The sequence below is a fragment of the Crocodylus siamensis genome, chromosome 2 (assembly GCF_052110815.1).
Source record: "Crocodylus siamensis isolate JL-2025a chromosome 2, ASM5211081v1, whole genome shotgun sequence".
NCBI lineage: Eukaryota > Metazoa > Chordata > Crocodylia > Crocodylidae > Crocodylus > Crocodylus siamensis.
The window spans coordinates 166,683,859-166,698,583 of record NC_143396.1 but is presented as its reverse complement, the minus strand read 5'-3'; the positions used below and the strand labels follow the sequence as shown (position 1 = coordinate 166,698,583).

General features: G+C 51.3%; 1 protein-coding gene across 1 annotated transcript in view; it reads left to right on the top strand.

The window, feature by feature from the left end:
- The first annotated feature begins 1,278 nt into the window (after positions 1 to 1,278).
- Positions 1,279 to 14,725, top strand: part of P2RX3 (purinergic receptor P2X 3) — a 33,706-nt gene continuing 20,259 nt past the window's right edge. Inside the window, exons 1-2 of the mRNA XM_090034820.1 lie at positions 1,279 to 1,589; positions 7,356 to 7,491. Of these exons, the coding sequence (XP_089890946.1) occupies positions 1,450 to 1,589; positions 7,356 to 7,491 (276 nt within the window). The 5' untranslated portion in view covers positions 1,279 to 1,449. The remainder of the gene's footprint in view (positions 1,590 to 7,355; positions 7,492 to 14,725) is intronic.

Genomic DNA, 14,725 nt, shown 5'->3' with positions numbered 1-14,725 from the left:
CTGTTAAGGCGACCCCCCGCCTGGTCAGTGCCTCGGGGTGACGCGTCCTCAACCTCAGGATGGTTCGTGCGTCACGGGGTGGCCACGTGTCATGGTGACGTCATGACGCCTAGCTGTGGCATCACCACTGCCTACCCCCCCCGGCCACCCTTCTGGCTGTCGGGGGCCCTCTTGTCTCAGGCCCAGCCCCTGGGGAGAAGCAGAGGGGATGCTGTGCTCCCCCTCCCCTTGGAGGGTGAACAGGGTGTGTCCCCGGGGGGGGCCTTCATTGCCCCCGTGGAGTGTGACCAGCACCAATACCGTACTGCAGGGACCCCCAAAGCATGAGCTGCTGCGACCAGATGGGAGGGCCCAGTGCCAACACCATTCTCTACTCTCCCACAGGAATACTTGTGTCACCGTCACACTGCATTTCCACCAAAAGCAGCCCTTCCGAGTGTGGGTGATTACGCCAGGCACCAGCCCTGCTGAAGTGAGGAACAGTGGAGTGTAGCTCTGATACGTTGTGTGTGCTTGCTGGAACCGTCATTCCCATCACACACCGTGTCCCAGCAAAGCCGACGCTCGCAGATGTTCTGCACGAGGCTCTAACATACCAACTCACGTGGCTGGTTGTTGGGAGTTCGTTGTGGTGCAAGTGCAAAGTCTAGTGGGCAGCATGGCCAGTCTGTCCCCGTACCTGTGACAGGACTGGAGGTCCTATCAAGCCCCTATAATCAGATGAGTCCTTTCTGTGCTGTCTTAGTAGAGGGGCTGCAGTCAAGGCCTGCATGAGCTCTGGAGGGATAAACACCTCCCTCACCTTCCAAGAAGCAGAGCAAGGCATGTTAAGAGGCATAACACAGGCAAGGCAGGCATCTGCCTTGGTGGCATGCCTGTTCTGGGGGTAAATGGACCATGTCAGTCTTCAGGGACCATTTTTACCTACTGCTCACCAGCTGCTGATTTGTCCCCAGAGAGGTCCGTATTTGCTTAGCTTCCTCCCCCTTCCTGTTGGCTCAGAGTTGGGATGGCAGGGGCTGTTAACTGAGGGTGAGGGACATTGGCAGGGCTGGTCAGGGAGAAGCTGCTGAGCTGAGATGCACTAAGTGGATTCCTCTCTGGAATTATCAGGTGCATTAAGGACCTACTCGCTTGCACACACCAGCTGCTTGGCAATGAGCAGGCTATGAAGCCCCACCTTTTCCTGCCTCTCTCCACCAGCATCACCATCCTCTGAGAATGGGGGTGGAGACTGTATAAAGGGGTCCCTCAGCTCCAGCCTGCCCTGAGTAGCAGCAAGGCAGAGGAAGGCTACCATCTGGATCCCAGGTTTAAAGGAGCAGCCCTCCCAAGTAGCTCTGGGAGCATCACCCATCACTCCACTGATCTCCCATCCCTGCCTTGGTCTCAGCATCCCGTCTCAACAGGGCTAGCAGGCAGCAGCCAGTTCTTTCCACGCTGTGCCAAATGCCCACGCTCTCTTCCAGGATGAATTGTGTGGCCAACTTCTTCACCTATGAGACCACCAAGTCAGTGGTGGTGAAGAGCTGGACCATCGGTGTGATCAACCGTGCCGTGCAGCTGCTTATTGTCTCATACTTCATCGGGTAAGTGCAAGGAGCTCAGCACCCGCCTGGCCAGCACCCTGACAACCTGTGACTGATCCCAGCCTGGCACAGGGTGAACCCCAGAAGATGAGAAGCGGTCCCCTCCAGCAGAGACGTGTCCAGCTGTGATCCCTGCTCCTGAAGGAGAGAGGGCAGGGGGAAGGGACAGGCAGACCCACCCTAATACAGAATCCTGACTGAGGATGCCTCCACAAGCACACACATGTAAATGGCGGGTAGAAGGGGTACTTGCTGGGCAGGATGGAATATGATTGGCTCACCCCACACCTGCAGTGAGTTCCCATCCTTCCCAACCTCCACCTTTCCCCAGCCTGGGAACAGCCAGACAGCTCCACACAGAGGAAGAGGGTGGCCTTAGCAACACCAGAGTCCCCAGAGCCATCCTGGGACTCTATGTTGACAAGCATATGTGAGCTCCCAAGGAGTGAGAGGCATTTAAGTGAACTGAGATAGTGTGGAGCTGAGCATCCGGAGCAGGAGGGTGAGATTCAGGATTGGAGGGGAGAGAAAAGATAAAGGGATGATGACGAGCAGGAGCACAAGGCAGTGTAGATGAGGGGGGCTGAAAAGTGAACTCTAGGCAGACACAACCAGAAAGGAGGCTGAGACAGGTGCCTGGGGTGAAGGATTTACATCACACACAGCCCAGGGTTCCCTGGGACCTTCTTGGCATTGACATCAGAGAGGGGGCTGCAAGGGCAGGACTGTGGGATTAAGTGTCCAGGCTCTCACTGCTCCAAGCCAGAGTGCCAAGCACTGTCTCCCTCTGGCCACGGAGACCCAGCTATTCCCTGGCTCCACCAGTGTGCTGAATCCACATGTATGGTATGTTTGCACATAAATGCATGTGTGTATAATCATGTTTGTGTGTATGCATGTAGGAGGGTTGTATAGAGAAACCATGGGTTTGGGGTGATTTACCCTGTCCTAATTCCGACAAACACCCGCCATCGTCCCTTAAGGGGGAATGTGCAAACCCAGCCACTGTGTTCACCAGCATGGTGGCAGAGTCTGTCATGGGGGCCAGCAAGTATTCCTTGGAGTGAATGAGTGGTTGAAGTCTCTGCATGGATGTGTCCAGAGGTGATGGCTGTGGGTGGGAAGGAGTGGTGAGAAGATCACACATTTATGGGATGGGGTGAGACACAGTGACTGAAAAGGGGTGCCTGTGTGTGTTCCTGCACAAGTGTGAAAAGCATAGGTGGAGGGAGAAAAAATGATTTGGGGGTGCTGAGCATGCATGCCACCCCCCATAAGTAAGTCTGTGGGGGAAGGGGTGGGGAGAGGGCCGTGGGGAGCAGATCGAGGCCCCCACGGTGAGGAAGTAGGGCATAGGCAGGGTAAGGGGCTCGGGTGAATGAGGCCCCAGCCAGGCCAGGTTGTGGGACAATCAGCCCGGGCAGCTTGTCCAGGGGTGCGGGGGGCTCCCACCACTATGCGCACCCTGACAGAGGTGGTTGCTGCTGTGCACTGGGCTTTGCTCCCTGCTGCCACTGCCTCAGAGCCACACAAAGCCACGTGCATCCTGCCACCAGGCGGGCAGGAGGTAGGGCACAGCCCAGCAGCGGCAGGCATGTGACATTATGCCACTCCCAGGGCAGGTGCAGTGGGGTATAATCCACAAAGTGCAGTGGCAGCCACCTCCACCCCACACAGACAGGGGAGGAGCCACCCAGGCTTCAATTCTCCCACCACCTGGCCCAGCCAGGGCCCCATTCACCCTGCCTCTGCCTGTGCCTGTGCCCCACTCCCTCACCACTGAGGCCTCAATCTGCCCCCCCACACAGCCCTTTCCCCTTCACCAAATTGACTGGTACTTTCCTGCTATGCTGGGGAGTCAGTGATCCACAGGCGAAGCTGCGATTCTGGCTGTATGTGTGCCTCTTCCCACCCCTACTACAGCCTCCCGAAGCCCGCGACAGGGCTGCCTTGTAGCCCTACCCACTACCCTGTGTTTGATGGGGCTGAGCCCCATTAGTGCCAGTCTTCTGTCACCTATGGTGAAAGGGGTAACCACATGGAGGAGGCGGAGGTGTTTGCATGAGTGTAGGAGTGACAACAGTATAGGTGTAAGTGTGTATAGCTGCCTTTGCAAACCTCACATGGGTGGATGGATGCATGTGAATCTTGGGATGACTTTGACCCTGGGAGTAAAGGACTGAAAGAGTGGTGGGTGTGACAATACATTTAGGTGGGAGGGGATTGTTACTGTGCAAGAGATGGAAAATGGGGTAGGGGAGTGAGGTGAGGAAAGGAAGACTTGTGCATCTTAATATGCTGGATGACAGTGTGATTGGTGGACTGACACTTGTATGTGTGAAAAAGAAGAGGCCATGGGGTGTATGTTAACATGAAGTGTGACAGTGTGGGTTACAGATTGATGTGCGAGTACATGAGGGAGAGGGAGGAAGGAAGGGATGACAGGGTGTGTATGTGGAGGAAGATGTTATAAGACAGGTGTTAAGTGACAGGTGACAGTTCAGGTTATGGGCTGATGGTGTGTGTATATATGAGGAAGAAGCTGTGATCAGGTTTGTGTTAAAGTGAAGACTGACAATGCAGGTTAAGGGAGAATTGTGTGTGTGTGTGGAAAGAAGGGGTCACGGGAGACAGTAAGGAAGGAAGGCGGAGAGGGTGTGAGGATTAGCGCAAGGGGTGACAGTCCATGTACAAGTATAAGTGCGTGACTGTGTGGGAGAACCCCCAATTACATTTCTAGGTAGGTAGCAGGATATGGCTCCCCCTGCAACCCCCATTAATGCCTTGGCAGTGCCAAATGTGAGCTGTCTGATTTATGACAGCAGTCAGAGCTCCATTAGCAGCCAAATGGCCTGCGGGTGCCAGCTGGACGGCTTTCCCCATCCCTAGGGGGCATGTGGGGAAAGGCTGGGCATTAACTCCTGAGTTACTAAAGAGGCACTGTTCCCTTCCCTACATTTAGATCTGGTTGGGTCATAGGGTGGGGCCATAGAAGGGGTGTACTGGCAGATGGCACTGTCAGGAGACCTACCCCAGGGGAGGGAGGGGGTAGAGGTACCCATTCTTTAGCCTGGTGGAGCCTGAGAGCAGAGTTGTACAAACAGCTGTTTTGTCTTTTCACAGAGTCCTGAAAAAAAAATCTTTAAAACAAAACCCCCAAAAACTGTTTTGGGTAAACCCAAAATGAATTATATTTTTAGCAAACCTATTGGGCTACCTGCTTGCTATCCTACCCCACTGGGCTGCTCCCTTACTGCCCAAGTCTGAGGTCACATTGCACATTACAGTAATCTTTTCTAACCTCTTCTTTTAAAACACTGAAAGGATTTGTTGTAAAACTGAAGGGAACTGCAAGATTAAATGTCACTGCAAATAGAAAAATCCATGTTTCCCCTCCAGAATGCCAGCACAAGCTACCTTGGGTGTGCTTCTGTCAGGGGGTTGTTGCTGCTTTGCAGAGGTTTTTGTTTGTTTGTTGCACATGCAGTCCTAGGACTTGTGACAAAATAAGATCCATTTTTCAGGAACCTAAGTTGATACGTTGTAACTCAGAACCAATTTTCTCATAAGAAACAATGTTATAAATGGGGGATTCGTTCCTGAACCAAGGCCCAATACCCTATTTTCACTAAAAATACCCCAGAATTTTGTACTCAATCAATTATAAATGAGTAATATAGCCACATTAATGTATGTATATTGTAAATAGCAATCACATTAATTTAGAAGGATTTCTTTGAGGTGACTTTGCTGGACTTTTTGAAGGGCTCTTGGTTGGACTTTTTGAAGGGTTCTTGGCTGCAGTCTTCTCAGGAGTCTTAGCATCTTGTCTGCTTTCTTAAAAGAAAGTGTCCATGGAAGTTGGATAGATGTTCTTCAGGGAGATGAGCAATGCAGCAAACTTGTTTGCTGGCATGGCATGGCATCATTGTAAAGTTGAAACTGACATCATAAAGTTGAAACAGGATGTCAATTTATAAACACTGTAAATGCAAAACATAACTCGAAACATTGTAAAGTCAAGGGCTGCCTGTACCTTAAGATGAATTTGTGAAATGTCTTTTGCTAGTCAAGATAAAAGGGCCTTTGCTAAATTTCCCAGCTCCAGCTGGGAGCTCAGCAGAGCAGGTGACCTTTGGTAGGGTGACCCCTAGCCAGCCCTATGCCCTGGAGTGCATGTAGAGGGAGCAAGGAACTCACAGGCCTCATGCTGGTCTTTTACCCTCCCCTGTTGCACCAATAAACTCTGGTTGGCTCAGACAGGAAGGAATATGCAGCAGGATAGGAGCATTCCGCTCTTTGAAAGGAAACTTTATTAAACCAGATGTAAACACTAAACTACAAACACTAAACTAACAGTAAGCTAAACAGTCTAGTAAGAGTTCTAGTTTTTTGTATGTCTAGTAAGTGTTTAGGCAGTCATCTGTCAAGCAGGTGGGTCTGAGGCAGCAGCCAGTGGCTGGGGGTCCTGCGGTCACCTTTGATGGTATTCCTGTTCAGCTGGCAATCTCCCTTTGTTCTTAGTCTCAGGCAGATCAGGAATGTCAAATCTGGCACAAATTTCCTTGTTATATGCTTCTTACCCCTGTGTTACCAGGCAGACTTTTCTAGCTGCAAGGGGCTGGCTCATGAGGCAAGCTAGCAGGCTCTTCCAGAAATTCTGCCCATAACTATCACAGTGGCAGCTGCTGGCTGCTTGGGGAAATATGGCTCTAGTTATGCCATAAGGAAGGGAAGAAATATGGGCTCCATTGGAAATCTGCCCTTTGGGCTTTTGAGTCATATTTTAGAAATGGGACACAGTTCTTAAACCCCTTGGGCTCTAACCCACCTTATCCACTATGTCAGGAGTGGGCAAAATGTGGCCCGCAGCCTGGATGCAGGCTGCTAGGCCATTCTATCTGGCTCGTGGGGCGCCTAAAAATTTTAGGGCATTAATAGTTATCTGCCCCTGGCTGTCTGTCATGTATCCCTTGATTGCTTGCCAAAACTTAGTAAGCAGCCCTCCACCCAACATAATTGCCTGCCCCTGCACTAGGTCCATAGCTGGAGGAAAAATAGGCATAGAAATAATTCCACTGGAGGGCACTAGGGGGCAGCATGCCATCAAAAAGGAGAGCCAGGCTCAGGCTTCAGAGCACTGACCCAGCTCAACTCAACCATTCCTCTACAGGGAGAGGATAACATCTCCTGCTGCTTTGCAAAGGGAAATGACCTGTCAGTAGGTAGCAAAGCATCTCCTCACCCTCTCCAGGCAGCACTGCTGATCACAGGCAGTCCAGGATCATTAGTCTGACTGTCCCAAAACTACGAGATGCCTGCAGAAGTCATGAGGGCTTTTTTATCCTAGAAGTTGATCTTGCCTTCTCCCTTGCTGCAGGGCAACCAGGGGACTGTTTTCGAGCTCTTTTTGCCACTATGAGGGCTAGAAGTTGATTAGAAAAAAAAGAGCTCTTTTGTGTAGACTCAAGGTCATTGAAGTGCAGGAAAAAAATCCGTCTGGAAAAAAACTGCTCCATGTAGATGTAACGTCTTATGAAATTAAAGCTCCACCTGCTGGAATCATGTTAAGAACCCCCATGCTCCCAAATATTGTGCAGCTTGTATTAAAGTTATGTGAGCTGTCTGCAAAGTATAGGCAACACCTATCTTCCCCACCCCAGATCTGCCCCTCCTCTGCCCCACTCCCCTTGGTCTTTTGGGATTGCATCCCCCTCTGGCTGGTCCCTAGCCTGATGTGGTTGTCTTGCCCCTCTCTACCAACAGCTGGGTGTTCCTACATGAGAAGGCATACCAGGTGCGGGACACAGCTATCGAATCCTCTGTGGTGACAAAGGTCAAGGGCTTCGGCAAATACGCCAACCAGGTCATGGACGTGGTGGATTACGTCACACCTCCCCAGGTATTACGGCATGAGTGGGGATGGGTCAGAGCAGCTGGGGAATGGGACACCCAGCTAGAAAGAAGGATGCCACTTTTGCTGCTCTCGTGAGCTTGAAGTATATCTAGTGTGCATTACAGATACCCCCCCCCCACAACACCTGCCCATTTTGTGAACAGAGGGAGACCCTGGCGCATGCCTACCTCAAGTGCAGATTGCAGACCCTCTTCCACCTCCTCCAAACTTCCTGCTGAGGTTCTGGCTGCACTTTTACCTGCACCTTTTCTTTTATGCATTCCCTGGCCATGGCCTCACCAAGCCCCAGGACATCCTGGTCAGCTTCCTCCTGGCTCTGGCCAAGCTGACCATCTATAAGACGAGAAAGGAGTTTCTGGCCAAGAGGAACCTGAGCAAGGGTGGAGCCGTCTTCCTCTCACTCCTCTGGTCACGTCCCCAGGCAGGGTTTCTGGTTGACATCCACAAGCTCCTATGACTCATTCCAGGAGGTAGGCACTGACCTGTATGCTTTGCTCAGTGTCCCCTTCTGAATTCCTTGATATGAACCTGTAACCCTCACTCCTGTTCCTTTTTTCTTTTGCATCTCAAACAATTAGTTGTTGCACCCTCAGTGGCCTCCCTTTTTAAGAGAAGCTTATAGCTATTTGTGGTGGTATATTCTTCTCGTGTCTCGGCCATTCCTGGCCTCAGCCCCCTTTTTTTGTCAGTGGTACCTGTAGCCTAGGCCCACTGTACCAGACCTGACTTCTGGGTCCCAGCACTCTCTGCCCTCACACTGTGGGTGCTATGACCCCAAACACTGCCCTGCTTTGGGCTCTGGGTTCTCTAGTCTTGCATTCTGCCCTGCTCTAGGCTCTCTGGTCCCACACTCTACCCTGCTCTGGGCTTACTGCTCCTTCAGCACACCTTAAGCTTGCCCCCAGCAGGGTTCAAAGTGATCATATGCCCCTAGGGTGCTAATAGAACCTCCAAAGTTTCAGACACATTTCTTGAATCAGCAACTTTAGAAAATGATCCCTGAAAGTATATAGTCTTTTCTACCCTTAAGTCTGTACCTTGGGGCTTGGCTGGTGAGCAGGTCCTGGGGTTTGCTCCCCCTTCTCAGTAATGGGGCAGGGGCTCTGTTACAGGGTCCAACCTTTTCTTTGGAGTTACAGTCCTGTTGCCTTCACTGGTCCTTCTCTTCCTTGCTGTTCTGTGAAAACGAGTAGGCATTATTGTGTTGCTTTCCCTTGGCAGTGTTCTACCACAGAGTTATATGGCTGTGAACTCAGATGCTATGAAATCAACCAGAGATTGTCTGCCTTCATCTGGTATAGCCACTGGAGATGGCCATGGTCAGTTACTACAGTAAACTGTCAACCTAGTAGGTAATAGCAGAAGCTCTCTATTGTCCACTTTATAGGCAGACATTCTTTTTCTATCATAGCTTATACTCGTTCAGGAGGTGCAGCTTGCAGCTAATATATGCTACTGGGTGTTCACCCCCACTCTGTGCAACAATACAGCACCTATGGCTGTGTTGGAGGCATCCCTTTGCAGTAAGAAGGGCTTTCCAAAAGTTGGGTGTATGGACTACTGGCTGCAAGCATAGCACATCCTTTACCCTGTGGAAGGCATCTGCTGCTTCCCTGGTACACCATACGTTTTTTGGAGCTGCTGCCTTGCTTAGCTCTACCAGGGGGGCCATGATCTCTGAGAACATGGGCACCAGTCAGCAGCAGTAGCTTACCAGGCCCAAAAACAACCACACCTCTCTCTCTGTATGTGGCAGACAGTAGTCCTTTAAAGCTTGCTTTGTTCATAAGGGGTTTGATTTGCCCCCTTTGTATCAGGAAACCAAAGTACCTTCTTTCTCTTTGACCCAGGGCACACTTCTTTGGATTACTGTCAATCCTGCCTTCCTGAATTCATTCAAGGCAGCTTGGAGGACCCTTAGGTGCTCCTCCAACTCCTATGTGAAGATTAGCACATCACCATTGTAGGCTGCTGCATACTTCTGGTGGGGGGGTTGGACCTGGTCCATTAATCTTTGGAAGGTAGCTGCTGCTCTGTGTAGTCTGAAAGGCATCTGTGCAAATTCATACAAGCCACAGGGGGTGGCAGAGGCCATCTTCTATTGAGACTAGCATTCCAGGGGAATTTGCCCTCTCTTCAAGAGATCTAGGTTGGAGGCGAGTGGGGCTCCTCCAATCCTCTCCAACAGGTCTTCAATCTGGGACATGGGGTAGGCATCAAACTTTGCGATCTCGTTGACCCTATAGACATTTATGGAGAGCCATAGTTTTACATCTTTTCTTCAGAACCATCATGATGGGGCTCCACCATTCACTTCATGACATCTGAGTGATGCCTCAGGCAAACACCTGGCCCACCTCCTTCACCAGTGTCTATAGTCTCTGGGAGAATGCATCTCCAACCTTCTCTTACCACCTTGTTGGGGCTTGTCCCTATTCTATGTTCAATCAGACAGTGAACCTGGTTCCTCCATGAAGACCTTCAGGAACTCCTGCACCAGTTGCTCTAGTTCAGTCCACTGAGTCTCAGATAGGTCCTCCCCCACGACCATCAATGTGGCACTCTTTTTTCCCCTACCAGAGGCCCAACTCTTGTGGATCTTGGTAAGATGCCACAAATAAGGCCTCCCTCTCTCTCTAGTTCTTCAGCATATTAATGTGTTATATTGGACGTGTCTTTCTTCTGCCAGGCTGCCACACTTCATAGTCCACCAGCCCTATCTTCCAGATGATCTCATAAGCCCCTGTCATCAGGCATTAACTTGGACACCTGTTCCAATAGTAAAACTAGTACCTGATCTCAAGATGGTGTTCCTGCACTGGACAATTGTATGCTACAGCTTGCTTGCCCTGAACAGCTCACCACTGCTCTCTGGCAGCCACTTGCACTGCCTCAAGTTGCTCCTAAACTCGCAACACATGGCTGACATGGTTTCTGACTGATCCTTCCTGCACCTCCCAGCCCCCTTTGAAGAGGTCTAATGCTCCTTGTGGTTAGTGCCGATATAACAGTTCAAAGGGGGAGAATCCTGTCAATTCTTGGGGTGCTTCACGATACATGAACATCAGAGGGGCCAACATCCTATCCTAGTATCATAGGGAAGGATCCTAGATTTTCTTTAACATGGGCTCCAAGGTTTGGTTGAACCGCTCTACTAATCCATCCATTTCAGGGTGGTAAACAAGGGTTCACAGTCGCTTAATGCACAGCATTTTGCAGATCTCAGGGAATACCATCGACATGAAGTAACTGCCCTGATCTGTCAGTGTTTCCTTTGGCAGGCCCACTTGCATGAATATTTTAAGTAGTTCCTCCGCAGCTTTCACCATATTAATACATCTGAGGAGTATTGCCTCTAGGTACTTTGTGGAATAATCCACTACCACCAGGATGTATTGATACCCAGCTGTGCTCTTGATGACAGGCCCGACTATGTCCACCACAACCCTCTCAAAGGACTCTTTCTGTTAGTGACAGTGGCACAAGAAGAGTTTTCAGGGGCCACCCCAGACCTGCTAACTATTCATAGATTTATAAATTTCATAGACATTAGGGCTAGAAGGGACCTCGGAAGATCATCGAGTCCAGCCCCTGCCCCAGGGGCAGAAAGTCAGCTTGGGTCAAAGGATCACAGCAAAATAAACATCCAAGTGTTTCTTAAAGGAGTCCGAAGTAGTGCTTGCACTACCTCTGGAGGCAGTCTATTCCAGGCCTTGGGGGCTCAGATAGTGTAACACAGGACCTACTGGGGCCAATCGCTGCATGGCTCACCCACCTGTTCTTGGGCTAACCACCCACCAATCCTTGGTCTTAACTGATTAATTAATAGATGCAATTAGGCAGGAGGCTGCCCATTTTCTGCCCCACTGCCGGGGGGGCCATCTGCAACTCCATTCCTCCCCTACACTGCAGCCCAAGCCTCGCTGATGACAGTGTTCTCATACGTGCCAGTCCCCCCCATGATGGGCTCAGAATCCTGCTGTAGGACCTCACCTGGGTTCCTCTTCAGAGAGACTCTGCCGCTGTCATACTGGGCCACATATCTCCCTGCCACCAGTTCCTCTTCAAGTGTGGTCCCTGCACTGGGACCTTCGGCTCACACTAGCCCCAGTCCACCTCCAGGCCAGTCAGGATCCCAGGCCCCTGGCTCTTGGGCATCCCTCTCAGTGGGCCTCCTTGCCCTTCTGACCCTTCTGGTCCTGGCCCCGGCCTGGGCCAGTCAGGGGAAGCTCTGGCAGGCCTTGATGTATTACCCATACTTTTTCCCAGGGTCCCCCTCTCTGGGTCCTCCTCCACAGACATGGGGAGCTGGAGTTACCTCACACCACAACCGAGGCCTCAGGGTCTCACAGGGGACTCTCACTCCCCCCGCCCCAGGCAGCAGCTAGTGGTGCTACTACTGGTGTAGTGTTCGATCCAAAGTCTGCCTCCCACATTGGAAGACTTACTGGGGTCAGGACTTAGCTCTCTCTCTCTGGCTGAGACCCTTCTCAGGGCTCCACACGCTGTCCCTCCTCATACTGGGGGCTCAGGTGGCCATAGCCATGCCTGGCCCCAACTCTCCTCCTTGAGGTCTCAAACCCCCACAGGGCTCAGGCAGCCTGGGCCATATCTGGCCTCCAACTCTCCTCCTCAAGGTCTCAAACCCCCACAACTGCCTCCAGTGTACATGACCCACCCAAAGGTGAGGGCTAGGGGTTAAGGCCCCCCAACCCATCTTTCACCAGGGTGCTCACTGGCCTGGCATTTTCTGGGGGCTCCTGCACCACTAGGAGCCCCACCAGGCCACCCATTCCAGCAGGGTGTAGTTTCCAGTCATACCCAGGACCAGGAGCCTCCTACCATCCCCTACAGCTCCTCCCTTACCTCTATATGAAACTCAGCTGCCCTCCAGCAGCCAAACTGCCTTGTTTATATAGGCAACCCTGAGCCTAAAATGGCTGCTCTCATTAGGCACCTGGAGGCTGCCAGCTCCAGGGCCTTAAAGTGGCAGGCACACCTAGTGCCCTGCCACAGATAGTAAAAAAGTTTTTCCTTATTTCCGGCCTGAAATGGTCTTGGAGGAGTTTGTGACCATTTGACCTTGTCATCCCTGGGAGTGCTCTGGTGAACAGGCATTCCCCCAGATTCTGATGTACCCCCCCTTATATACTTATAGGTAGCCACCAGGTCCCCCCTGAGCCTACGCTTTTCCAGGCTGAAGAGTCCCATGGCTCAGCCTCTCATCATAGGGCCTGTTCTCCTGCCCTCTGATCGTGCGTGTAGCTCTCCTCTGGACTCTCTCAAGCTTTTCCAAACCCTTTGTAAATTGTGGAGCCCAGAACTGGATGCAGTACTCCAGCTGCGGCCTCACCAAGGCTGAGTACCACGAGAGGATGACATCCTGGTATTTGCTGGAGAAACATCTATGGATGCAAGCCAGAGTTTTGCTCACTTCACTAGCTGCAACATCGCACTGGTGACTCATATTCATCTTGTGGTCAATCATGACCCCCAAGTCCCTTTCAGTCATGGTGCTAGCCAGCATAGTACTGCTAAGCGTACCATCAGGTTTTTGTCCACCCATTTTCTAAGCCTGTCTAGGTCGGCCTGGATCACCAGCGTATCCTCAGGTGTGGACACTTTACCCCAAAGTTTGGTGTCATAGGTGAACTTGGCAGGTCTGCTTCTGACACCAATGTCTACAGCATTAATAAAGATGTTAAAGAATATAGGCCCAAGAACAGAGCCTTGGGGGACCCCATGGTCACGGCGCACCATGATGATTTACTTCCATCTATAACCACTCTCTGAGTCTAACCTAAGAGCTAATTCCCCAGCTACTGGACTATGATGTTGCCGAGGCCGCAGTTGGCCAGTTTTTCCGTGAGGAGATCATGGGACACAGATCGAAGGCTTTTTTAAAGTCAAGATCTATGATGTCAATCTCTTCTCCCTTGTCCAACTAACATGATTTTCAGAAGTCCTGCACCTCTTGGTATATTCCTGGCCAAAGAAAAGAAAGAAGGAGCAGGTGGTCATGGATCTTATTGCTCTCTAGATGACCCCCCCATGGGAAGCTCATGCACAATCTTCATGAATGCCCCCAATACATTTTTGGGATGAGCAACTGAGCTACTTCTTCTCCCCACATGGGGCCTTGGTCTATCTGGTATAATAAATTGTTTCTTACTTCAAACCGGAAGTATGCCTGGGTGAGGTCCAGGCACAGAACCATGTCATCATTATGGGCTCTGATGCCTTCTTCATAGATCTGTCAGAATCCATCTTCTCACATCTGCTCCACTGTTAGCTAACTGCATTTAATGATCTCGCTGATGTCCAATTCTGAGCTCCTGGTGATTTCTTTGGCTTCGGAAGTTGTCCCACATTCCCCAACAACCAAGCCCTCAGCCAGCTTCAGGGGAGGTACCCCTGAAAGGGGCAAGAGGTGAAGTTCTCTTCCCATCACTTCTGTCACTAGTTCCCAGAAACATGGCCAATCTTGGCCCAGCAGCATGAGGACAGCAACCATGGCACCATACCTACTGGTATGATATGGGAGTGTCTGGCTGTGATCATCTGGATCCACACTCGGTCATAACTTGTTGGCTTGCCATGCAGACAGGCCAAGGTGAGGGAGTCAGTTACTCATCCTGGGACTCCTTGCAATAACCCCTGCCATAGCAGAGTTTGCTAAGACCCGGAATCTAGGAGGGTGGGCACTTGCTGCATTCCCACCTTAACTTCGACTACAAGGCAGGATAGGTGGTGCCCCTCACACCCCCTTGCCTCCCGGGGAATGACTCCCTAGCTGCATTCCATTTCTTCTGTGGTCAGGGACTTGCTGCACCTCCTGCCACCCTGGTGGGCCCTGGCTTCTCTGGCTCATCCCAGGGGCAGCTTCAGACAAAATGCCCAATGCAACCACACTGGAAACAGACCCAGCTACGTCCGTCCAGTGCTCATAGCATCCCATTTGTCCCCCTTCTCTCTTCTGCTTAGCGTCTTTCTCTAGCCTTGTTGCCAGGGGTTTCCTGTTCCTGCCTCAGCTCTTTTTCAGCTACGGCAAAGTCTTCCACAAGCTTGATTTCCCCTTCAAGGATCTGGGGTTGGTGTCTTTGCACCCCATCTTTGATATGGCCTTTCAAGTCCCATATGAATTGCTCTAAAACTATCCATTTTAGTAGCTCCTCGGGGGTACTGTCCCTGGGGCAGAGCCATTTGCTGGCTTCATTCT